The sequence below is a fragment of the Dermacentor albipictus genome, unplaced genomic scaffold (assembly GCF_038994185.2).
Source record: "Dermacentor albipictus isolate Rhodes 1998 colony unplaced genomic scaffold, USDA_Dalb.pri_finalv2 scaffold_17, whole genome shotgun sequence".
Lineage (NCBI taxonomy): Eukaryota > Metazoa > Arthropoda > Arachnida > Ixodida > Ixodidae > Dermacentor > Dermacentor albipictus.
This window is the reverse complement of record NW_027225571.1, coordinates 69,752-96,670: the sequence shown is the minus strand read 5'-3', so window position 1 is coordinate 96,670 and position 26,919 is coordinate 69,752. Positions and strand designations below refer to the sequence as shown.

At 45.0% G+C, this 26,919-nt stretch overlaps 1 protein-coding gene across 1 annotated transcript in view; it reads right to left on the bottom strand.

The window, feature by feature from the left end:
- The window catches only part of LOC139052070 (uncharacterized), a 117,985-nt gene that overhangs the window by 26,606 nt on the left and 64,460 nt on the right, over positions 1-26,919 (bottom strand). Inside the window, exons 8-13 of the mRNA XM_070529139.1 lie at positions 24,607-24,673; positions 23,537-23,592; positions 9,867-10,064; positions 9,718-9,759; positions 7,524-7,598; positions 2,350-2,599 (exon numbers count right to left, since the gene is read on the bottom strand). Of these exons, the coding sequence (XP_070385240.1) occupies positions 2,350-2,599; positions 7,524-7,598; positions 9,718-9,759; positions 9,867-10,064; positions 23,537-23,592; positions 24,607-24,673 (688 nt within the window). The remainder of the gene's footprint in view (positions 1-2,349; positions 2,600-7,523; positions 7,599-9,717; positions 9,760-9,866; positions 10,065-23,536; positions 23,593-24,606; positions 24,674-26,919) is intronic.

Genomic DNA, 26,919 nt, shown 5'->3' with positions numbered 1-26,919 from the left:
TCTAACTGTAGGCCTATTTATTTAACTGCAACCTCATGTAAAATACTAGAACACATAATCTATAAGTATATAATAATGTTCCTTGAAAAGAATAACCTATTGAACAGCTTTCAGCACGGCTTCAGGTGCGGTTTCAGTACCGTAACCCAACTTACGGAGTTCACTCATGACCTTTCCCATTACATTGACTTAGGTAATCAGACTGACACCATTTTCATTGACTTTAGCAAAGCTTTCAACACGGTACTACACTCTGAATTGCTTTTGAAACTCCATAATATTCTAAACAACCCTCAGTTAGTGTCTTGGATTTCCAGTTTCCTTTCTTTGCATTTCCAATTCGTATGCTATGATTCTGCGGATTCTTCTGTAGTCGACGTCACCTCAGGAGTCCCACAGGCATCCGTACTTGGCCCTCTACTATTCTTATTGTTTATTAACGACCTTCCAGACCATGTTACTTCAAAAATACGCCTCTGTGCTGATGATTGTGTTATGTACAGCCCAGTTGACTCACTTGCTGATCATCAGCGCCTTAAAGATGCCTTTGTTTCATTTTGTGGCTTGTGTGCTACCTGGAGAATGAGCATCAATTTTGCTAAAACTGTTATGTCTTTTACTAACAGACACATGCCCGTATGTTTTGATCATATATGCAACGGTGTACCACTAACACGAGTTTTTCAATACAAATATTTAGGCGTAATTTTTACACCTACCTTGTCTTGGTCAAAACATAGATTACATCTGTAGTAAAGCGTTAAAAAAACTTAGTTACATCCGCCGGACTTTGCTGCTCTGAGGGACACTAAATTAGTAGCATACAAAACACTGATTCGCCCAATTTTAGAATATGCTTCCTCTGTATGGAGCCCATATAAACAATTTATTGTATTGAATCGGTCCAGAGGAAGGCTATCTGTTGTGTTTACCGTTGTTTTGACCGAGACTTTTTACCGTCAACTGCTCTTGCGGAATTAAACCTCCAGATTCTTTTTAGACGGTGGCACATAGAATCTCTGAAGATTTTCTATTCTTATAAGAACTCTCTTTGTCACCTATCAGATCCCTCCCTTTTAACGCCTGTTTGCCCAACTTCAACCAGAGCTTATCACGCTTCTAATATCAGACCACTCCATCCACACACTAACACTTTCAAATACAGTTTTTTCCCCCGCATGATTGAACAGTGGAATTTGTTACCTGCCGAAGTTCGTTTGTTACCCATTTCTCAATTTTTAAATGCTTTTGCTGATGTATAGTTCCCTTACATTTTTCTATTTCTATATTCCTGTTTCTGAATATCAATTAGTTTTACTCGCATGTCTACTCACTCCTGTCACAGTCCTAGCGGGCTGCAGTATGTATAAATAAATAAATAAAAACATAGAACTCTCGTTAGTGCTAAACGTTTGACCGTGGACTTCAAGCCAAATGCTGCAAACTTATTTTTGCAACCGAGTTGGAGGAGTCTTCCGATGGTTTTTGAGAGTGATGAACAGCACTAACAAATGTTTGGCTTAATAAAGTTCATGTTAAATAAAATTTTAAATCCATGCCCACTGCATTTCTTTTTTGCGGGAAAATTTTGTGGTCCCGATCTTAAATTTTGGTGCCGTTCCAGGATAGCCGCCCCCACACACACTTTGCTGGTAATTGCGACTTGCTTGTCGGGGGGAGGGGGGGTGCTTGCTTGGAATTTTACGGTATTACAAAATGCTATAACTATTTTTTATTTACTAGGCATTCAAAATTTTTTTTAAAGCATTGAATAATATCATTGGCTCTTACTGGCTGTTAAAAACTAATTAGTGAAATTATTTTGCAGTACCAATGCTAAAATAGAATGTGTTGGATCTCTGAATTGGTTGTGGCCCCCATGAGATTGCTAAACATCAATTGACAAGCAATTTTGCATGTTGAGCACATAAATGCGGTGAGGAATTTAGCAAAGTTGTTGAAATATTAACCGCGCTTAGTTGTTGGCAACTGAAGGCAACTTGACGGTATCCATAAAAGAAGGATGAGGTGTGCAACCTTCAATGGCGACACATCATAAACAGTCAACAGTTTCTAGTATTTCTCAACTTCTCTCACCTCATTGCTGTTTTTTTTAAAAGACTGTTGCATGCACAGTGGCAAGGTAAAACAAGGGCCGGTGGGGTGTGCTGCACTTTCTCACCTAAGGAAACAGCTTCACACCTTGAGCAAAGCACTCACAGGTCACAAGGTTGAGTGCGAGGAGTTCTTAGGCACAGAAAGGAAGCAGACAGGGTCGGTACTGAGTGCAGCAAAAACAGCCATTCATGGCAACGACTTCTGGAGAATAGATAAAGGAATTGCACTTACCACTCGGTAAGTCACGGCCCTCGGGGTCATTAGAGCGCTGAGCAGCCAGGTTAACAGTGGGTGCTGGTGGCTCATAGGAGAATACGCCATTAGCAAAGGGCACTGGAAAGTAGGAGGCGACGAACTGTTGCTGCTGTGGATGCTGCACAATCGCAACTTCCTGGCCATATGGCAGAGGGGTATCGTTGGCACGGGCATCTGGAGTGGTGCATGGTGGTGGACTGTACATCATGTCTGGATAGGGGGCAGCCTGCATTTAGGAGTGGACGAAGAGCTTGCATTGTAAGTTGAGTCGAACCCACTTATAACAATATTGAATTGCCATGAAAATTCCATTGTTATAAACGCGATAATCGCTATAACCTGGTTGCATGAAAAAAAATCACCTTCCTCCATCCGGCTGCTGATTGCGTTGACTCATTTAATTGTTTAACTATGTTTCCTGCACGCTCTAATCACGTGTAATAAGCCATGGCTGTCGGCATTCAAGAATGGCACTGCTATAACAACTGCAAAGAGGGGTCAAGGTGTCAAGTGACATGCGAGCTCATTTGCGACGCATTACTTTGGTCGTCCAAAAAGCGGACTTTTAAAAAATGAAAGAACCTAGCTGTGGCAGCCTCTCAGCTTGAGAACTCCAGGAGAAACACTGGGGCAAGATCACCACCAGCGTCTCAACACGTACTTCTCATTGGCTTGCATGAGAAAAACCCATGTCCGTCAGCCTTGCTTGCTTTGCACGAAGCATGGCGATATCCTTCTCCAAAGCATCCAGGTGCTCCGCGTAGTGCAGTGGAAGGTCCCTCAGAAAAACAAAGCCCAAATGGGGCTGAATCATCTGCAGGACCTTCTGCAAGGATAACACTGAGGCAGCCTGCCTTACCGCACCATCGCTGCCGTCACTATCTGATGCAAGCACGTTCACAACAATAGCTTCATCGGTTAGAAGTTCTGATGTTTCTAATGTGTTGTTCACATGTAGAAACTCTTCCGAGTCCTGAAGGATCCTCATCGACTGCAGATCAAAGTTCAGGTATCACTTCGTCGGTGGGAGCTTCGCAGGCTTAGTTTAAGTCACTGTTGCCTCGAACAAAGCACGCTTTCCTAAAGCAGTTCCGCACCGTAGAACAGCTTACTTCAGACCACGCACCAAAGATAAACTGCACAGCCATCAATAGATTGATCTTCAAGTCTGGTTGCTCCTTGCTTGTCTGTGTGGCCATGTTCATCCACAAGAATAACTTGTTCAGGACGTGGCGATGATACATGACCTTAAAATTGGCAATCACACCAGCGTCCACGGGCTACAAACTTGCCATCGTGTTCAGCTGCAGAGGAAAAACTTCCATGCTTGAAAGCTTAGGCATGGAGAGGTGGACACAAGTATTTAGGATGAGCGCCACCTTCCTCTTACATAGCTCGATATACAGTCGAACACGGATATATCGAACTCGAAGGGGATCACGAATTAATTCGATATATTAAAAATTCGATATAAAAAAATGCAGGCCCAGAGACTACCTGTGGTGGACGATGACCTACCGATCGGCGCATTCAAGAATGACAACTATTTCCGCACACACGACGCAACGTAATGCTTTATTTGCGTGAAAAAAAATCGCTTATGTTGGTCTGCTTCTTCGCCTTGCAAATGAAATTAAGGACGCCAACCTCGATCTTATCGAGGCTGTTCAGGTGCGAAAGCCCGGTTCCTTCCATGTCGCCTCAACAACGGCGAATCAAGCTGAACGCGGCCGCCACTTCAGCAGCGGAGTACGAGCGTGTAGCCACCCCCTCGTCCGGACGATCTTCGTCGCCATTCGAGCTGTCGGCCTGGGTCTCTGCGACTGCAGCTACAATGTCCTCGTCGGCGAGGCTCGCAACAGCCTGAACATTGCTGTCAACGTTCACAAAATCGTCAGCAGACACTTCGGCTGGAACGACAGCGGGGAAAAGGGACGACAACTCGCGAAACACGTCGTCCGTGCACTCGTTGTTGCCGTCGCCGTCTTCGCAGATTTCGGGAAGTTTGGCCGTCACGAGGCCTGCCTTCCGGAAGCAGTTGGCCACGGTATCCTGCTTCACGTCTCTCCAGGCGCCCGTCATCATTTGAATGGCCCTCAGCAGGTCAACCTTAAGCTCAGTGCCCATGCGGAGGTTCACCAAAACCCTATCAATGAGTTGCCTCCTGTAGCCGACTTTGAACGACTTAATGATGCCCTGGTCGAGTGGCTGCAACTTTGCTGTCGTGTTTGCCGGCAGAAACTTGAGCGCGATGTTTTCGAGCTCGAAGGTAGTGCGATGGGCCGAGCAGTTATCGACGAGGAGGCAAGCGTGACGCCCCGACTTGCCCAGTTCGGCGTCCCACGCTTGCAGCCATTCAGTAAACAGCTGACGCGTCATCCACGCCTTCTTATTGAAGGCGTAGCGAACGGGGAGCTGCTTACAGTTTTTGAAGCAGCGCAGTGCCCTTGCTTTGCCGATCACAAAGGGCTGGAGCTTTTGAGAGTCATCCATGTTTGCAGCGAGCAGAACGCTCACGCGGACTTTGCTCATCTTGCCCCCGTGACACGTGCTGCCCCGGACGTCGAGCGTCTTGCTGGGCAGCATCTGCCAAAACAACCCGGTCTCGTCGGCGTTGAAGATTTCCGCAGGTGAAAACTTCGCGCAAATTTCCGGCTATTCCTTCGAAATCCACTGCTGGATATCCTGGCTGATGACGGCTCCGCTTTCCCCAGAAATGGTTTTGCCAACAATCTTATGGCGGTTCTTAAACCTCTGCAGCCACCCTGTATTGTCGGCGAAGTTGTCATCACCGTGTGCCGCGGCAAACCATTTAGCTTTAGCCATTAGCATTGGGCTATCCACCGGAATGTTCTTAGCCCGCACCTCTAAAAACCACGCATAGGGGCCTTTTCAACTTTCTCGTGGGCAGGAGCGCGCACACGACAAGCTCCCAACGTTCGTTGCTCCGCCACTTTCGACTTTATGTCTGCCTTGTTTTTTTAACATGGTGCTTAGAGTGCTCCGAGGAATCCCGAAGTCGTCTGCCACCGTCGCACTTTTCTTGCCCGCCTCAACACGCTGAATGGCTTTCAGCTTTGTCGCAAAGTCCAGGTTCTTGCGCTTCTTGACGCTGCTTGTGCTTGCTGCGGCAGTTGCTTCCGCGTCAGCTTACCACAATCCAGTCACACGTGTCGTGAGACGCACGCAAAACAATAATGAACACGAAACACAAGAACGCACACAAAACACAAGAATTCACGTGCGCAGCCTCCGCCAACAAAGCGCTCGCGATGGCCACCTCCGAGGGCGACAGCCACGTACGAAAGGCACTAGCTGTGGTGGGCTGAGCAAAACTCATGAAAAAGCAACAAGAAAAAAAAGGCAAGAGGAGGAGGCCGCCGGCTCCTTCGTTCCTGGCTACGCGGGAGAAGGATGAGAGACATTGGGAGAGAGAGAGAGAAAAAAAAGCAGTTCCGCAAGTCAGAGAGCGTGCGCAGCGGGAGTACAGTCCGAGCCTCCCTCCCTCTCGCTCTCATATTTTCCGAGCCTTTTGGGGGTGGGGGGGAGCTCGCGGGTGCAGCGAGTGCCGAGATCGCGCGGTGTTCTATATATCCAATGGCGGGTAAAAATATCGTTCGATATAAACGTACGAATGTGTATACTTTAACACAGAATTTTCAAGGGGTTAATTTACGAGTTCGATACAGACAATAATTCGATATATGTGAGTTCGATATATCCGTGTTCGACTGTATTGACCAAACTCTAAGAGCTACTCAAGAAAAAGAAAAAGTTCTCGCGTCATTCATGCCTTGCAGTTGTGACAGTAGCATACTGGTATCCTGGCAGCACCGCAGAGCAGTGAAAATTTTTAAATTTCCCAATGAAAAATCTACTTATCACTTGTCGCTCCTGTCCATGTTGGCACACAAAAACAAAGTGAGGCGCAGCTTTGCTGTTTTTGCCACCCTTACACGTGTCTCCTTTGAGTGCATGCGTCTTGTATGGCAACATGCGGAAGAACAGTCCTGTTTTGTCACCATTATATATGTGGCGTCAACGTAGCTGTCGAGGATTTGGGGCAGCATTTCCTCCACCCATTTCTGCTTCGCCTCCATGTCAAGCGAAGCGCCCTCGCCGGTGATGGCTTTGTAAACAATGCCTTGTATCTCTTAAGTGCTGTAACCAGCCACCACCTGGCTGGAAGTCCAAATCGTTGATGAGCAATGAAACTGCTTTGCCTTTGTGGCCAGATTTGGCCCTGTGATGGGCAAGTTCATGGCACGGGCACCGAGAAACCACTTGTACAGGGCCTCTTCCACCTCCTTATAGGAACCTTGTTGAACATGCTTGCACCCATTGTCTACAGAACAGTTTTCTTTGTCGAACTTCTCTATCGAGCAGATGATCGTCAACTGTCAGTTGTGACAGATTGTACTTCTTCACCAAGTATCACATTTTTCAATGGTCTTTGTAGTCCTTCACGACACTTAACTTCATTTCCAAACCTATAGCAGTGCGCTTTCTTTTCACCAGCAATGTTGTGCATTGTTGATGATCAGTGGGTGGATCATCCATCTTCTGCTTTGGTGGCGAGTCAAACGAGGCAAAGAAACAGCGTGGTTAAGAACGACTTCAACGCAAATAACAAAAACGAGCACAAGCTATTTCATTTGTTAGCAGAACTGTACAAAATGAGGGGTCACCAAGCAATCTAGGAGCAGCACTGTCAGTGCAGATGGCGCAATCAATTTGTGTTTCAGAGAGTGGCTTAGCATAGCACTATGGGCACAGCCCATTCGTGTTTGGAGGAGTGGAAGGTGATGGGAGAGAGGTGTGCAAGACTGGCAATACGATGAAGGCTGGAAAACAGATTCTACTGTATGGACACGAAGCGGCCGTTGGGACAGCAGGCGAGGGTGCAGCAGCTCGAATTTCTTTCTTTTTTCTTTTCAAGGGTTTTGCATTCTATTATCTTTCGACACAAACAACCAGCAGCCAGACTTCATCACTATAACCGATAATGCGGCATGGGGGCATTGTTGTAAGCGGACTAGTTCACCTCAGAAAACATACAAAAGTTGATGGTGCAGCAGTTCCTCATTGTTACAACCGATATATTGTTAAAACCGGTATTGTTATAAGTCGGTCCGACTGTACAAGGTTACCTTATCTACATCGGTGTGTTGGCTGACAGCACGGAAAAGCACAGAGGGAGACGTCATGTCTGGAGAGGGTGCAGTCTGCATATAGGAATGGAGGAAGAGCTTACAATGCAAGTAGTACAAGGCTATTTAGATCGGTGTGACGGCTGACAGCAAAACACAGAGGGAACACTAGAAAAGATTATATGAAGTTATCACACCATAAGCCATGCTCCAATAAACCAAAAGTAGAGAAAAAAGCTAGATGAAAACCTGCAGGATGAACGTGCAGAAAGCAAGGGAGCAGAAACAGGAATTGCAGGAGAGGGCTTATATAAATACCACAGACAAAGGTGCTTGTGAGTTATTATTTCCTGCCAGATAAACTGATTTCTGACCCCCCTTTATACAGCTTTTGTGTCAGGACTTTATCAACACTGCCAGTGAAATAGTAATGCAGAACACCTTACTCCACTGAGATATCAGCACGACTGACTCTGATGATCACAGTTACACATCGCCACACCATGAGCAGCAATGAGCAGTGAGCTGCATCTGTACTTAACATGCGTGATCATGCGGTGCACTCTGGACTTGGCTGCCACAAAATGTTCCGCACAAGGCCAGTGCTGATATCAACACGCTTTAAGTGACATGTAAAGTGTCATCACATGCAGACAGCAGCCACATGATTGCACAATTGAATAGCTCTGAATTGACAACATGCTGAGCGTACATCAAAATTTTGCTTAGCTCAAAACTCTGTGTTATCGTGGAATTTTCCCCTTGTTTTATGACCGAGTAAAAGAGAATTAACTGTGCCCTGAGAAAGCTCAAAGAGAGTGCACCCTGACAACACCCAAGAGACAAGAAAAGCAAATGCCATGCAAAAAAAAAAGAGAGGTTAGAAATGGACGAATAGGATGAACCCATAATTTTGCCTTGTTGTCCTACGCCTCTCACATTATTTTTTTCATATCTTTTAGGCATGAACAGTGAAACGTCAACTCGGTTGCCAAATGTGCATGTGCAACCTTTAATTATGCATTGCATTTGCATTGTACAGTAGATTTCAGTGAATCTGATTGTTAATTCGACATCAAATGTAATAAGGCCCTGCTGGCACTGATGCATATATATGGGCCTAAACTTTCATTACTTTGATACTAAAGCTGGCCTACCCCGGATAATTCAAACTTGACCAAACAGCATGCACACATGTGATCCCTATGCAAAACCCTAATAGCAACCCCTTTAGTGGCAGCATGCATCAGTGGAGCATGGAGGACAATGAATGTCTTGAACACACATCTTCTTCTGTCTGAAAATGCCTATATTCAGCCAGTTCTGGGAAGATCTTTAAGCAATACCAGAAACTCGCAACGTCTGGTTACGGTATTTACCCTGCATGTCCCCCACCCTTTCTTTTTTCAAGGAAAATTGGGCCGTAAATTGCCTGCACTGTTCAATTGGTTACGCAGCTAAAATCACATTTGTGGCGTTTGTATGCTTTACCGCATAACATGGCTGTAATAAGGCGAAGCTAACTTTAGGAAATCGGCCTACTTGGATTCTTGTTTATTTTTCTTGCTAAAAAATCAGGTGCACATTACATTTCTTTGATTAGGAGTTTTAAAGCAATTTATAAGTTAGTTTTATACTTTGGAAACATGGAAGACGGGTGCACACTTGATTTGGCAGGTGTTAGAATTGGGCAAGTACTGCTCAATAAATCAATGGTATGTTCTGGTATTTTTTCTGCGTCTTGTTTAATTCGTCCTGCTGTATAATTCAATGAAATTCCTCGGTCCCATCATGGTTCAATTAACGGAAGTCGACAGTACTCATGTCCGTTTCACAGCCCCTGTATCGTGCTCCGGTCTGCTATGATGGAATGCCCCCAACGACACTTTTTCAAGGCATTAAAACAGACCTGTGTTTCTCCAATAACAAGCCGTGTATGATTACTGCTTACAAAATATAGCTACAATAAATAACATTGATCGATGGGTGAAAGAAGAGAACAAAGTTGTCCTTGTTGATGCGTGGAAGGTTTGGTGAGGTGCATGAAGCTCCTGCATGCTTTCAACATGGTCTCCGTGGACATATACCCAACATCTTCACCAATACTGTTATGATGACGTGTTTATTTGAAATGCAAGGATGAACGATGATAATGGAAGGCTAAGCTGAGGAGCCACTAAAATTCACAACCAACCTTGTTCTCTTTCACCTGTCGACCAATGTAACGTAGCAATATCTATAAAAGAAATAAGAATTCATCTTACAAACCAGGGGAAGCATGGCACACCAAAGAAAGCTGGCAATAACAATTAATAATTTTCTTACCAAACAAAAGGTGCTTACGTAGGTGAAGGAAGGAGCAGCAACATAGTCATAAGATGAAGGCAGTGGTGCACTCAGAAACTCTCTTTCTGTGTGCGCAGGTTGACCAAGGATACACTGGTCAAACACAGAAGTAGTAAAGTTGCCGGAGTATGGTGTTTCAGCACGGTGAGCTGCTGGGAGTTGGGTTTGACTACCAGGGCTCACAACACTGGAATCCTGCAAATCATATGCATAGAGATGTTGGATAATGCAGGCATATAGTTCTGTTAAGCTCACCTAATGCCAATGCGTTTCGCTTACAGGTTATACCACACACTGTTGCAAAACAGTAAATATATACAATAGAACCTCATTGATTCATTCTTCAAAGCACCATGGAAACACTGTTAGGAAGGCTGCAAATCATCACAGCAATGCCAAAAACAGCTCTGAATGCCTGCCAGTATAGTTACTAGATGTTTCAGCATTGTTACTGTGACTGGGGACAGCGCAATTGCACGTTTGCCGTTTTTTCACATCACTTGCCAAGAAAAAGCTCCAAGATATTTTTGAAAACAACAAAGGGATAAAATATGTTCACTGGCTTTCCAGTCTGTGTCATTGACCAATATTTTGAATAAGCTTGATTATTCGGGCTTATTCACGGTTTTGCCATAGCTGCCATAAATCTAGTGAAAAACAGCAACTGATATTTTGCATGCTGAATGATGGTTTATTAAGACTCAATCTGCACAACTCACGTCTTGAACATCGTTGCCACAAACACAATTTCAGAGGTCTGCAGTTTCAGTGAACGCTTAATTATGACCACAATTTGGCCGCTAAGGTTGACTAAATATGAAACATTACATCATTGGCTTGTGTTCTGCAGTGGTAAGAACCTTATTTTGTGTGGTGTGGCCAGGCAGCAAATAATGTAGCCTGAGTGCAAATTTGAGCGAAGATTGTGTTTGCCATTGGATATTTTTGACCAAGAAGTTTCATGAAAGCAAGCAGGTTGTTTGTCGGCGTGGTGCACGAGCAAAATAAATTTAGAATGTCAAACGCACGACGTTTGCCAATTAATTGACACAGATGTGTCAATAGGAAGCAATATCAAGTGCTAAAATGTATAATGAAATTGATGAGCAACACACTAAGCAGACTGTACGACCTTATTAATTCAGCACAGCATTCTTTCCTGACCGCCCTATGAAATGAGCGCCAGTTCAAATCATATTAAGCTGGTCCACATGCAGTCGAAACCCGCAATAATGAAACCCTGCAATAACACAATTATTGTGACAATGAAATACTTTCGTATCCCAGGTGGAACGCCCGTAGCATTCGATGCATTTCATACCTCATGACAACGAAACGTCGTTGCATCAACGAAATTCACCAAAACATAACCCTGCATATAACCTACTCACGCAAGGCTAGCAGGCTCCAAAATGTGTTCAAATGCGATTGCTTTGCACTAAAATTGTGTAAAATACCGCCACGCTACACTTGCGTGGACGCCGTCATTTTTGTTTACGAAAACAGTAAAGTGCCTGGAGCGATCGCGTGTGCCAGAAATGCGTCATGGCCACTTGTTTGTTGATCTCCCATTCAGAGTGGCACGCATATTGCTACTGACATGTGATGACGGTTTTTGCACACCTAGTGCAGTGCTTAATGTGAACCTCGGTGAGCAAAATGCAGCAAAAACAAGGAAATCAACGTTCCACCGATGTGGAATTGTTTATGGCACTTGAGATAGCGGTCGCAGCATGGAGTGCCACACATCGGACTGCGATTAAGCGACTGTCCCGGAATATGCATCCCTTGGTTCAAGAACTTTGGTTTCGGTGCCACCTGACAGGCATCGCGGGCGGATTCAGCACCGGACGTAGATTTGCACGAAGGGGCCGTAATCTCAAACGACTGCCTTCGGGTATACGAGATAAAATCCCTTTCACACTCTGCACTGGACACGTTGAATTCTACGGGCAACAGCGTGTGCTAGAGGAATGCTGCCGCTTGTGTTGAGTGCTGTTGCTCTGCATCCAGTGCCTAGTTACGCAAAAGTGATTGTGTCCCCGAAAGCAATTAAGAGGGAATACTGCTCCGCGGCACTGCAGCCCCTGCTGATCAACACATGTGGTGCCCTTTGTACTGTAGGCACTGTGGTTCTATATCCTCAAGCAAAGCTTGCCAAAGTAGGCTAACAGAATTTTGACATTAAAGTTGAAGCGGTCTGCGCTGGACGCATGAAAGAAGACGAAGGAAGGTGCTAGGGGAGAAGTGAGAAGGAAGAAGTTGGAATAAAATGGCGGACGACACCCGTCTCACTTAGATGATGTCATTTCTGTTGCCGTTCTATAGTCGGATACAACTTAAGAAAAAAGGGGAGGCCCCGCCCAGACGACCGAAGCGCGACAGCCGATTGCCTCCGCGACTAAAATAGTCCCGCTAAAGAAATCGTGCTTCTGAAACGCGCAATTCTCGGCATAAACAAAGACTTTAGTATTTTGATGACTGGTTTAGTAGAGCTCTCATGTGCTACAGCACATGCCGGATCACGACAAAAAAATAACCCCGTGCCTTCCACAATGCTTCCTGTCGTCTGCTCTTTCGCTTCATTGCAAGTGACAAAAGTAGAAAGAACAGCTCTGCATGGATTTTGCGCTTGTTTACATGTACACGGCACATTTACTACTCTTTTTCCTAGCTTAAAGTGAATCAGTTGCTATTGGACAAGTACTTATATAAAACAATGCATTTATCGCAACCATTACAAACCTGCGGCGTGAATACTCGAGGCAGGAAAGGTACGAAAATGCTTCATTTATCGTAATAAATAAACACTAATGGTGTTAAATAGCATAAAATTTATATTTTTTTGTTTTTGTGTTTCACAAATTTTTTACCTTGTTTTTTTTCTTTTTTTTTTTGCGAGCCTGAAATCTCGCCAGTTCGCGCAAGGCATTCCGTGCGAGCTTTCCGACATGGAGCCCAACGAGGTGACATCGGAAAGCGATTCTTTGTTGCCAAACGAGCCTTGTGTAGCCTCGATGTCCACACCACCAAAGAACCTCGACAAGAACAAGAGTGGCCACATTCTGAACAGCGATTCACGCAATATGATCCTCCATTGCTACACGTATTGGCGTAACAGGGAGCCTGAAGACAGCGTGGAGGCCACGACCAAGTTTGTCGCCGAGATGCTCGGTGTCAGCGAAAGCACCGTGTTCAAGGTGAGGAGGGAGGACAAAGCATCGCATATTTCGGGTGGCAAACTGTCGACGCCCTCGTGAAAGCGCCCACGAAATGCGGAGCAAAGAAGACGCAGCACGAAGTATGACAGCTTCACGTTGTGCGCGCTGAGGTCATGTGTGCACGATTTCTTTCGCCGCAACGAGATACCGACAGTCGAGAAGATAACGAACGAGTTCGCGAAGCGTATGAATCTCTCATCACTGAAGTGGTGTACTGTGCGTCGTCTGCTTGTCGAGATCGGATTCAAGCACGAGAAGAGGAGCCGCAATTCGCTGCTTATCGACCGCGATGACATAGCTGAATGGCGGAATCGCTACCTTCGTGACGTGGAACGCTACCGGGCGGAAGGCCGAAAGATCTTTTTCCTGGACGAGACATGGGTGACGGCGGGACACACTTGGTCGATCGTGTGGACAGACACCGTGGTGCAGAAGCGCGGACGCCTATATGCGCGAGCAAATGGTCTGTCGACGGGTTTGAAACAACCTTCTGGGAAAGGCCAGCGCCTGATTGTGACGCACATCGGCAGCGAGGATGGCTTCGTCGACGGGTGCTTAAATATATTCCGAGGCCAAAAAACGGGCGACTACCACGAAGAAATGGACGGCAATCGCTTCGAGGGATGGTTCAATAACGTTCTGCAGAAGTTGCCTGCTGGTAGCGTCATTGTTTTGGACAATGCACCTTATCATTCCCGGCGAGAAGAGAAATTACCGACGACAGCTTGGAAGAAGGAAAAAATACAGGAGTGGCTCAAAAGCAAAAACATCACCTACAGCGAAAGGATGGTTAAAAAGCAGCTGCTTGAGTTGGTAGCATCTGTAAAGCCACGCTTTCTGAGCTACATCGTAGACAATGCAGCTGCAAGGGCCGGTTGCATTGTACTCAGGCTCCCACCATACCACTGCGAATTTAATCCCATTGAGCTTGTGTGGGCAAAGGTGAAAAATGGCATCGCTGCGGACAACAGAGATTTCAAGCTGTCTACGGTCGAAGACGTCTTGAGGGAAAAAATCCAGCGTGTAACGGCGGAAGACTGGAAGAAGAACATTCACCACGTGATGGATCTGGAGGCAAAGTTCAGGCTTGATACATCTGGGAGTGACCATATTCAACCCATCATCATCCAGCTGGGTGAAGATGACAGTGAAGAAAGCGACTCCGACTGCGAGCTGTCCGGCATCGAGCCACTCAATGAAGAATAACAGCTTCTTATTAACGAAAGAACAGCCCTTATTAGGGCTACCCAAATTTCGCCGGTGGGTTCGCAGCAGCCAAGCGTTCTCCCGTAACCTCTCAAATAAATAAGCAGTTCATTTGGTGACACATTCCTTTTAACAGAAGCTCAATTCTGAAAAAGCAATGTACTGCGCAGATCGTGCTCAATATAAGTATTGGCATGGAAACGTGCTGAAATGCTGGAAAATCTGAATGCAAATACAATTATTAACCCTGAATAAATATGTGGGGCCCAAAATGCTCGTTCGGGCAGCCATTATCCAGCTTCACACGAAAAAGCAGTAGTCATCGTGAAATTGACAGCCACTCTTAGCAGCCTGCACTCGAAAGCACATTCATGTGTTTGCATTGTTTATTTTAGTTATCTGGCCCAGGCAAGTAATGCGAAGACAACAATTATCAAGCATCATTAGCTTAGTGCGGCCCCAAATACTCATTCAGGTAGACATTCATAGTAGTACACTCTAAGAAAAGTTTACACCCTTCGGAGTGCCCCTTCTGCCACACATTGATAATTGTCATCTGCCTTGATGCGTTTCCTTTCTTGAAAATGCCGCGCCCGCTACTTTCCTGTCAGGAATGCTATCATGCTGGTAACGCGCATGCCGTTCGTTACTGGAAAGTACCGGGCTCGCAGCGTTAAAGAAAGGAAACGCATTAAAGCAGATGACGATTATTGTTGTGTGGCAGAAGGGGCACTCCAAAGGGTGTAAGCTTTTCTTAGAGTGTAGTCGAGGGCACACTTGAAACGCACCAATAGCAGTCTGCACGTCAAAGCGCAGTCATGTCGTCGCCACTGTTGCTGAAGCGGCAGCAATCAATACGAAAATGACAGCCACTGTTGGCAGCTTGCATGAAAAAGCACGTTCATGTGGTGGCATTGTTTAACCTGGTTATCTGACACAGGCAAGTAATGCGAATAAGACAACAATTACCAAGCATCATTAGCTTAGTGAGGCCCAACATACTCATTCGGGTAACTATTAATAGCAGTAGTCGAGGGCACACTTGAAACGCACCAATAGCAGTCTGCACGTCAAAGCGCAGTCATGTCGTCGCCACTGTTGCTGAAGCGGCAGCAATCAATACGAAAATGACAGCCACTGTTGGCAGCTTGCATGAAAAAGCACGTTCATGTGGTGGCATTGTTTAACCTGGTTATCTGACACAGGCAAGTAATGCGAATAAGACAACAATTACCAAGCATCATTAGCTTAGTGAGGCCCAACATACTCATTCGGGTAACTATTAATAGCAGTAGTCGAGGGCACACTTGGAAGGCACCATTAGCAGTCTGCACGTCAAAGCGCAGTCATGTCGTCGCCATGGTTGGTGAAGTGGCAGCAATCAATACGAAAATGACAGCCACTGTTGGCAGCTTGCATGAAAAAGCACGTTCATGTGGTGGCATTGTTTAACCTGGTTATCTGACCCAGGCAAGTAATGCGAATAAGACAACAATTACCAAGCATCATTAGCTTAGTCAGGCCCAACATACTCATTCGGGTAACTATTAATAGCAGTAGTCGAGGGCACACTTGGAAGGCACCATTAGTAGTCTGCACGTCAAAGCGCAGTCATGTCGTCGCCACTGTTGGTGAAGTGGCAGCAATCAATACGAAAATGACAGCCACTGTTGGCAGCTTGCATGAAAAAGCACGTTCATGTGGTGGCATTGTTTAACCTGGTTATCTGACCCAGGCAAGTAATGCGAATAAGACAACAATTACCAAGCATCATTAGCTTAGTGAGGCCCAACATACTCATTCGGGTAACTATTAATAGCAGTAGTCGAGGGCACGCTTGGAAGGCACCATTAGCAGTCTGCACGTCAAAGCGCAGTCATGCTGTCACCACTGTTGGTGAAGCGGCAGCAATCAACGCGAAAATGACAGCCACTGTTGGCAGCTTGCATGAAAACACACGTTCATGTGGTGGCATTGTTTAACCTGGTTATCTGACCCAGGCAAGTAATGCGAATAAGACAACAATTACCAAGCATCATTAGCTTAGTCAGGCCCAAAATACTCATTCGGGTAACTATTAATAGCAGTAGTCGAGGGCACGCTTGAATGGCACTGTTTGCAGTCTGCACATCAAATCACAGTCATGCCACAGCCATTGTTGTATTTGTTTATCTGACCAGGCAAGTAACACCAATGTAAGCACAATTATTCACCCTGAATAGCTCTGCTAGCATTGTTAGCACTGAAATATGCTGAGTGAAGTTGAATGTGTTTTATTGAGGCAATTATTTAATTCACAAGCCATCGGCATACTGATGGACAGCCAGGTTTAGACAATGACATTTGTGAAGTAATGAATGGTGAAAGTTGCAAAAGCTCTCAGTGCACTGCTTCGCTGGGCTCCATTCACAGAAAAATGCCTTTGCAACGACGAAAGCGTCACACAGGAAATGATACCCCACTGCACAATGTTATTCGTGTTGAAAACTTTTACCATCATATGTGATGGGCGGCGAAACCGTCTGTTTACTAAGACTGAATGCATGAAAATGCAACAGCATAGAACGATGTTGCTTTGCAATATGCAGCCTTTCATGTGCACTTCTGGCGAGCTGCCACATGTACTGATGCATAAACATGAACAGAGGTAAGAGGCAAAGTTGCTGTGCAACCCACATGACGCTTTTACGAAAATGTATCTCTAAAGCTTTCTGTTTTCATAGGCGATCAAAATTTGTTTTGAGCAAGTTGGTTAATTACATTGAAGCAACAACACAAGAAGGAAGGACAGAAAACACAGCAAGTAGGCTGATTGAGAAGACGAGGTAGACCAGTGAGAAAGGTTTTAATGAGATGGAAGAGGCCAGCCCTGCAGTGTACAGATGTTAGTGCTTTGAATGAGATTCGTTAATGAAAATGTGTAAAGACGTTGCTGAAAGAAAACTAGCAAAAACAAATGCTAATATAAAATAAAAGGACAGAAATAAGAGTATGCGCAAACATGCATGGAATCAGGCACACAAACGCGAAAACTAAGAAAAACTCAAATATAAAGAAATGTGCGAAATAAAAAAAAAAATCACAAACGCAAGAAAACATACACACATTTACAAACAGACCTGGGTAGAGGTATTATAGGAGCGGGTTCACAAGCTGCTGTGCCTACCTTCTCGTATGTTTTTTTTTTTTCAACCGTTCTCTTAACACTGTCTTGGGAATTTTTAATTGCAACATAACACAATAATTCAAAAACAGCGCGAAGCTATGTTGTGGGAAACCATGTCGAGCGCTGGCAACACAACTTATGCATGACTGTGCCACACCACGCATTCTGCAGCTTGCGCGCACGGTGAGCACTGGTGGAAAGCAATCAATCGACGGTGCCACACAACGCACGAGCACGGCCATTAGATGCTCGGCCATCTCACTACTGAAAACGATCGTTCACGCTAAGTTGACGGCGACAAATCTTTGCGTTGGAGGCTTCTTTTGCAAATATTTTCTGTTGAGACGCTCGTAGGTTTGTTTCATGCGCGCACGCTTTTCTCATTTCTCCTGAGCATGGTTTTGCTCCATCACTTCACCCCGTCCGACGAGAAACGCAGCGGCACAGTACAGGAACACACCCACCGCTGACAGTAGGCACCAGACTTTGGCAAACTTTTCTCGTCGTAACTTCTCTCGGGAGCGAAAAAAAAAAAACAGACATGGAACAAACAAGCAGGATATGTGTTTGCAGCGGTCGCCGTGGGATCCTGTTTTCAGGCAAAGCGTAGTGCAGCGTCAGCGATGCTCGCTTCAATGTTTCTTCGCCGGATCATGGCTTGGAATAAACGCACGCGGCACAAATGCCACATCGTAAACTCGCAGTAATATTTCCGGCATGATAGACAATCACAAACAGTTTGGGAATTCACTGTGACGAGGCGTCGACGCGCACAGCTGACGCGACTTCGCCCAGTTCGAAGCCCGGGCGGCCATCTTCTCCGACGGCGGGGTCACCGGCCGTCTGGCGCATGACGTCAGTCCAGAGTGCGCGCCCATTGGTGGCTGTTCGTGTACATCCGCGTCGGAGGAGTAAACGCCCCCTTTTTTCTAAAGTTGTATCCGACTATAGTTAGGAACGCTACATTTTGGCGCAGCCGACAGTTTTCGAAGACCAGCGATGCGGGTGACGTTTTTCGTCGACCAGGCGTCATCAGAGTCTGTTGTGTTCACCCGATACCAAGTGCACGGTGAGCCAGCGACGGACCTTCCTCTTGAAGTTAGTTCTACCGCGCTGATCAACGTGGTACTGCAACAAGCTGCAATCAGCCGCCAAGCCCTCGTGCAAACAGGATCGGTGACAGTGAATCTACAACTGCAGACACTGAGCGAACTCGTTCTGGAACCCATACGACGTGGCACCCTCAAAGAGGAAATGCCTGCCGGGAAGGTGAGCCTAGACTTGAGTGTTATGGAACTGCAAAGGAACATTATACAACAGATCGAAATAATGAGAACTTTCGTCCAAGCGCTTAGTCGAGAGCAGTCAGCATGAAGTATTGTTGAACCAGATGTTTTTGAAGGAAAATCGCAAAATGCACACTACTGGCTGTGTTTTTTCGAGTACGCCTGTGACAAGAATCTGTGGCACTCCGACGACACAAAGATTTTGCATATGCGCCGCTATTTGGGCGGTATAGCCAGAAAATGGTATGACGTGCAACTCATGGATTATGGAACAACATGTTGGGAACTGTGGAAAAGCAACTTTTTAGGGGCTTTCGAAGGCAACGCAGTAGAAAGATGGGATGCGGCACTGCGGTTCAGTTATACAGGTGGCTCTCTGCTTGAGTACTGTCTTGAGAAGCGTCGCCTGTTGTATTCCGCAGAACCGAAGCTGTCGTCTTCTGCTGTTGTAGCTTTGATAACGCAAGGGTTGTGTATCGAGATCCGTTGTCATGTCCAGCTCAAAGGTCCAAGAACGTTTGATGACCTTCTGAACTTTCTACAGACCTCAGTGCCAAGAATTACATCGAGAAGACAGCCAGATGGTAGAACAGAGCAACTTGATGCCAATCTAGAGTCGTTGCCGTCAACTGAATGTGAACACAGCTTCATAAACAAATCTCTGGGAAGCGTAAATCATGACTGTGAGGATGGTGAAGAACCAATTACCGCAGTTCACGGCAACCTACTTCCACATAATCTGTCTACCGTGCATCACAAGCCCCAGAAAAAGAGCTTCAGTGAGACAGTATATTTGGTGTCGTCAAGCTTATTGTACGCCCCCATTAAGGTAGATGGCATTGAAGTGAAGGCTCTCGTTGACAGTGGAGCTTCGGTATCTATTATCAACAAGACTCGAGTGGATGCCAGTCGTCTGCACGCTGGTAGAACATTGCGTGTCCAAGCCTACGATGGGTCAGTGACCATGCATAGCGAATGGGTAACCCTGGCTATTGAATTTCAAGGAAATGCTATTACCAGTGACGTATTGGCCATTCCCAATGTCACCTACGATTTTCTTTTGTCCCGTCCAGACATGAAAAAACTTAAGATGAACCTCTATTGGGATGACAAGGTAATGGCCGAAGACACGATAAGAACAGAAGACCCTGGTGAAGAACCTAGTGTATCAAGGCTAATTTTTCACCACGAAGACATCAAGACTAAGTACCCAGAGCTTATATGCATAGGAAGCTACTCTCCAGCAATGAAATCCCATGTCGTTCCTTTCGAGCTCGCAGATAAAACAGTGGTTCGTAGAACCCCCTATAATATGTCCAGAGATAAAAAGGTGTGGCTGAAAAAGGAGTTGCAAGAAATGTTAGACGCAGGTATCATCCGGCCTTCTGTATCCCCATTTGCTTCTCCTATCACTATTGCACCTAAAGAAGACGGGACATTCCGCCTCTGCACAGACTACCGGGCTCTCAATCGTCAAACTGAATTGATACCTTATCCAATGCCGAGAATCGACGGCATCATTGACGAAACCGGTGGTTGCCATTGGTTTTCACGAATAGATCTCTGCAAGGGCTTTTGGCAGATTCCACTAAGTGAAGAAACGAAGAAGTACACCGCGTTCATAACCCCATTTGACTTGTTTGAGTACAACCGCCTACCATTTGGTTGGAAAAACTCCCCTGCGTGGTTTCAGAAGATTATGACGGACATTCTGAAACCTTACCTGGGCACATTTTGCAATGTGTACATCGACGACATCATCATCTACTCAAAGACAAAGGACGAACACCGTAGTCATCTTTCAAAAGTTCTTCATGCCCTCAGTCTTGCCCAACTCAAAGTCAACTTCAAGAAAAGTGCGTTCTTTCAAGATACCGTAGTATTTCTTGGCAGGGTGTTTGATGGACAGACTAAAAGCACCAAGCAAGAATCGGTAGAGAGAATCTCCAAGCTGGTAAAGCCTTATGATGTGCACTCCCTGCGCGTTTTTCTTGGCCTTGCAGGACACTTCCGGGCGTTTATCAAAGACTACGCACTGAGAACAAGGTGCCTCACACGTTTAACTCAGAAAGACGTGCCTTTTCATTGGGACGAGAAGTGCGAAGCTGTCTATCGTGAGCTTGTAAAACTAATATCGTCGGACCCCATCTTGCGAATACCGGATTTTTCCTTGCCTTTCGTGCTGAACACGGACGCATCACATTATGCTACCGGTGCAGTTCTATACCAGAAGCCATCCAAACAAGCTGATCAAACCAAACACTACGTTGTGGGGTACTACAGCTATACCCTGAAACCCGCCGAAATCAATTACTGTACCACAGAAAAGGAAGCTCTGGCCGTCTTAAAAGCTGTGCAGTACTTTCGTACTTACCTGGAAGGTGCCAAATTCATACTTTTCACGGACCATCAAGCATTGACTCAACTTCTGAGCATGGCCCAGCCAAGAGGCCGCATTGCTAGATGGGTGAACTATCTGCAACAATTTGATTTCGTAATTTCGCACCGTCTTGGCCCACTCCTCACTGACGCTGACGCACTATCAAGATTACTTGTACAGGAATCAAGCAATAATCCAGATACAATCAATCATATTAAGCTATGGGAAGGTACAGAAGAGCTCCAGTTTATCAATGGAAAGTATCACGTACCACCAACTATGATTCCAAGGATTCTTCATCTATACAACGACACCCCTGAATCGGGTGGACATGATGGCTTCTGGCGCACTTATAAGAAATTGCTCATGAGATTCACATGGCCGGGCATGAAAAACGACATCAGCCATTACATCCGCACATGCCACCTCTGCCAGGTGAACAAAGTTAAATTCAAGCAATCGACAGACGTTATGACAAACCCTGAATATTCAAGCATCCCGTTCGAAGTAATTCATTTGGACTTCGCGGAGCTCAAAAAGAAGGGGGAAGGAGTCAAGCGAACGCAAGCTTTCTTGCTCTCCATAGATGAGTGCACACGGACGATTGCGGCTAAAGCTGGCAAAGAAGACGCAAACAGCGTAATAGACCTCCTCAAAGCTGAGTGTTTTAAACACACAAAGACGCTCGTCTGCGACAACGGGCCGGCTTTTCGGAGTGCCAAATTATCAAAGTGGGCCCAGGAGCACGGCATCATGATAAAGTATTCTTCTCCATACCACCCGGCAGCAAACGGCCTAGCGGAACGTGCCATACGAGACATCAAACAGTATCTGAAGATGTATCCAGACTTTGCCGGTGGCTGGAAGTGCTGTCTCGAGGCCGCTGTGAAGCATCACAACAGATCATACACCACGAGTTTAGGCTGCAGCCCTCATTTTGTAACTTCAGGTACAGCGCCCATACTTCCTGCAGATCGTGAGCTAGGTCTCCTAGAGAACCTCGAACTTGCGGAAGTAAGGAAAACTGTCAAAGAACAGGAGATCTACAAGCGCCGCATGAAGCGAAACTTTGATAAAAGGCACAGTAGCGAGATACCGGACATACAGCCTGGAGACTATGTCCTTGTAAGGAAAGGAGCTGTGCCCTCAAATTCAAAATATTATGGACCATTTCAAGTTATTAAGACTGCATGCCAGCATGGAATATTGAAGAATGTCTGGTACACCGGAGCCTCGGGCCAAACGGAGTGCGCCGCTATTGGAAACGTATTCAAGTATTACCCCAGGAGGTGTAATTAAAAGAAATCCGGAAGAGTGAAGCGGTCTGCGCTGGACGCATGAAAGAAGACGAAGGAAGGTGCTAGGGGAGAAGTGAGAACGAAGAAGTTGGAATAAAATGGCGGACGACACCCGTCTCACTTAGATGATGTCATTTCTGTTGCCGTTCTAGTTAGGAACGCTACAAAAGTTTTGTTCTGCAACGCATTATCTACCTGTGCTGTCTGATTTCGCACCAACGAAATTCTCGCGAAAGCTAATTTTTTCATGTTCCCCACTGATTTCCTTATCGTGAGGTTCAACTTGTCTTCGCGCGTGTCTCGTCTTCATCGTCCTTTTTGTCCCTCGTCTATGTATACGCTAACACATAACACTTTTATAAAACATTCGTAATGTGTTGTATAGCCCAAAACGGTTTTGCTTTTCTTAAGGCCTAGTTAGAATTATGCCTCCAAACACATCCACACTCCAATAATGCCGATGGGGAAAGGACAGCTTAGGCTTGGATTGCAGGGCTAAGTATTAGCCAAAGCATGCCTAAGCGCTGTCTGGTTGCCACTGAACAAACACACCCTGTTAAATTTGGCAATTTCATTCAAAATTAGTGTTTTGGCACAGATTGGTGCAGCTCAGTGGTTTGGTGCAAGATGGCACAATTGGCACATCACTAGCATCCCTGCATAAGCTTCACAATATACATTTTCCTTTGTCATACAAGTTTCCATAGCAAGTGCAATGCACGACAGCTATATACAGCCGATGCAATGCTAATATTTCACGAAGCATGCTTTATAGTCAGTCAACTTTCAAGCCATAAGCTTTATAAGCAAGAGTTCATACCAGAAACAATTTACATATTATCCTATAATAGCTCACAATAGCCTAGAAGTAGAAAAGAAAAAAAGAGATGGAGAGTATGTGCGACCGAACAATTAATGCTCACGCCTTAAAAAGAAAACAGAAAAAAAAAGTTGGATAAAGCGTGGAGGCAGACTAGTTGGTTAGGATTCATGATTACAAGTGCAACACAACTGGACAAGGAAAGAGAAAGAAAATAACACATACAAAGTGTTGGCAAAAAAAAATGGAAGAGGAAAAAATGTTACATTGAAATTAAAACTGTGACTTACATGATTTTCCCGTGGCACGTCTTGTGCAGTAGACTGACTGCAATTGGGTGGTATACCTGGTAGCATGTGCAAGTAAAATAAATCAACATAGTAATACAATTTTTCTTTTCTGTTTTCAGATTCTTTAAAAGTATGAGCATACTCAAACATGAGAGACTCGTCAACATATGGCTATGAAAGGAAATTTCCAAACCTCTGAAATAAGCTTTCCATTAACTTTATCAGTGTTAGTTTAAAGCAAATTGCAATGTACTTTGAAAACTAGTTTTTTACCTTGTAGCTACACAGTAGCAAAATTTCACATGTGAGAGGAAGCATCACAAATAGCTCAGAAAAATTAACATTTCTGATATCAAAATTTAAAAATGCCAGTTACTGCTCACCAGAAGTGGTACAAAACCCCCGAGTATTATTAACAATCGGCATCTATTTTAGCAAGGAGACACTGAACAAGAAATTCACCTCGGTGCCCAGGTATGATCAGCATGTGTACATGGTTCAAGGATTCGCATTATCTCCACTCCACACCACATGCCCCCGTTGTCTGATAAGGTGTCATTAAAGGGTGGTAATTAGAAAATGAAGTTATTACTATCACTGCAGCTTTGCCAAGTTTACTTCAATTTTATATACTGTTATGCAAACTAAGGATTAAAACTGGAGACTATTTACAAAATATATTTACAAGGGATAATGCAGCGCTGGCCAGTTCAGCCGACAGCTCGAGAGCCAGAGAGCACTCTTCCTCCTCTTTTCTCGAGTGATGGCGCCCACGCGCCTCGTTCAAACAATCAAATGCCACACGCGTGTAGCAATACTACTATTAATTTATTACCAATTATGCAAAAGTCATTTTCAATTTCAGATGGCTTTTAATAAACAGTAACTATTTCTTGAAATTATGTAATGAAACAATGCCACAGTTAAGCCACACATGGTTACAATTAGTAGCAATTCATGCTGTGCTAAGTTCTAAATTGAAAAGAAATACTCCACACTGTCACACCTCTCAATCAAAGAAAACCAACATGAAAGTTCCAAATTGGAAGCATAAAAAGAGAGGCACTTACATGTCTGGGGCGTGAAGTCAACGGCTGCAGGGCTTTGAAACCTTTGTTTCTCTTGGTACATGATTGGCTAGAAAAAATTGTTTAATCTTTAGCCTCATCACCATAATAATTCGCATCAACACACTTTATATCATTGTCCAACAAAAAGCTTCCAAGCAGAAAAATAAGTGCAGGTTGCTAATGCACATGCATTATATGGTTTGGCCAGACTTGAAATCCAATCACTGGCTTTGCAATAGTATAGCAAATGGAGCAAGCAGGTGACAAAGGCGAGCATCTTCTTCATTTTGCAGGTTCCATAAAAAATCAGGATCATTCAGAGCAGCTTGCTCACAGGGCACACAAATCCCTTTCTACATTGAGATCGACTCGTAAGCTGTCCCAGGACTATCTAATCTAAACAAGTTCAAAACAGCTTTTGTGTTATCAATACATGTGTTAGTGAAGTGCCCTACACATGTAACACTTTTGCACTGACACAAACTGTCATCTACAAATTACACATGTGGGTTCCCACGTCCTTCAAGCAGTTCTTGGCACATGCATGAAGCAGCGTAACCTCGATACGGGTAACACGTGCTCGCACTGGCATGTGCTGTCGCTGCATTCAACTGCACTGTGAGATCAGCACATGACAGGAGGTGAAAATGACAATTGAAGGAAAACATTGGCTTTAACATTACGGTACTAAGCATGAAGTCGTGGAATCAAATCCTGGCAGTGTCGGCTGCATTTTGAAGGGGACCAAAATGCAAAAACGCCTTTGTACCGTGCACAAGGTGAACAAAAATTAATCTGGCGTCCCTCACTACGGCCTGCCTCCTTATCAGATTATGGTTTTGGTAAGTGAAATCCCAGAATGATGATGATGATAGTAGTGTTTAATGGCGCAAGGGCCAAGTGTGGCCAAATAGCGCCAAGGCAGTGATGATGAGTACTAAATGGACTAACGGCTGATGTGACGTGGCTGTATAGAGGCCTAAAGCTAAACACTGTAAATCGCTCAAAATATATAAAGAATAAAAATATGAGAATGACTGAAGTAGGGTATGCTATATATATAGGATGTGCAACAAGGGTGTAATAGTGTTACATGCACAAAAATGGACAGGTGATTGTTGATGACGAGTAGCACAACAGCCTCAGCCGGTCCCATGAGTACAAGGGCCCGGAGGCGTATGCTATAACAAAGGTTGACATCGCAACCATGGTGTCTCGCAAGAGGCCGTGTTACGAATTTCTTGAACAGAAAACATGGAGCGTGTCAACGTTGTTTAAAAGGCTAAAATATATTGCATGTCGAATAGCGGTTCTCTGCCTACAAACAGTACCAGATGAAGTGGTATACACTGAATATGTGCTAAGGGGAAGCGTCTTTTCCTCTTGACTTGTGTTTCGCGACATTCTAAGACATGCTAAACATTGAATGTCTCCCCACATCTACTACACATTGGACGTTCACCACCAGTCAACAAAAAACTATATGTACCATAAGTGTGCCCTGTTCTGAGGCGACAGAATAGGACATCACTTCGTCTGGACTTGGTCAGTGATGGCCAGTATCATAAACATGGCTTAACTACATGGAGTTTATTAAGGATTTCAGCGTCCCACTTATGCTGCCATAGGTTGCCAGTCTTTTCCGTAAGTATGGCTTTAGGTCTGAGACCGGAACGGCTACGGGCATGTTGCAAGCTTTCGTGTCTAAGGAGGTAGCAATTCGGTCTGCCAGGATGTTACCTTCAATACCTCTGTGTCCAGGCACACAGCATACCGCTACATGTTGGCCAGAGGCATAAATAGTACAGAGGAGAGAGAAAAAAGCTGCAATTACTGGATTTCTGTGGTTGTAGCATGACATCAATGTTTTTACAATGCTTAATGAGTCTGTGTATATGACCGCCTTATGTAGTTTTATCTGCTTGATGTGTTTTGCAGCCGACCATAGTGCATACGCCTCTGCTGTGAAGATGCTTGTGTGAGGGTGAAGAACATTAGACTCCAAAAAGGATGGGCCAGCGGCTGCATACGACACACCAGCATGCGATTTAGACGCATCTGTGTAATATTCTGGACACGAGTACTTAAACTGCAATTCTAGAAAATGCATATGAATGTGGGCCTCTGGAGCGTGCTTTGTTACCTCCACAAATGACGTGTCGCAGTCAATGATGTGTCAGAACCATGGCGGAAATGGCTTGGCAGAAGCCATTAGACGATTTTCATGAATAGGAACATTCATATCCTCGCTCAGCTTTCTCACATGGATCGAGAATGGCTATCTGGCTGTAAATTTGTTATGAAAGAGCGTTG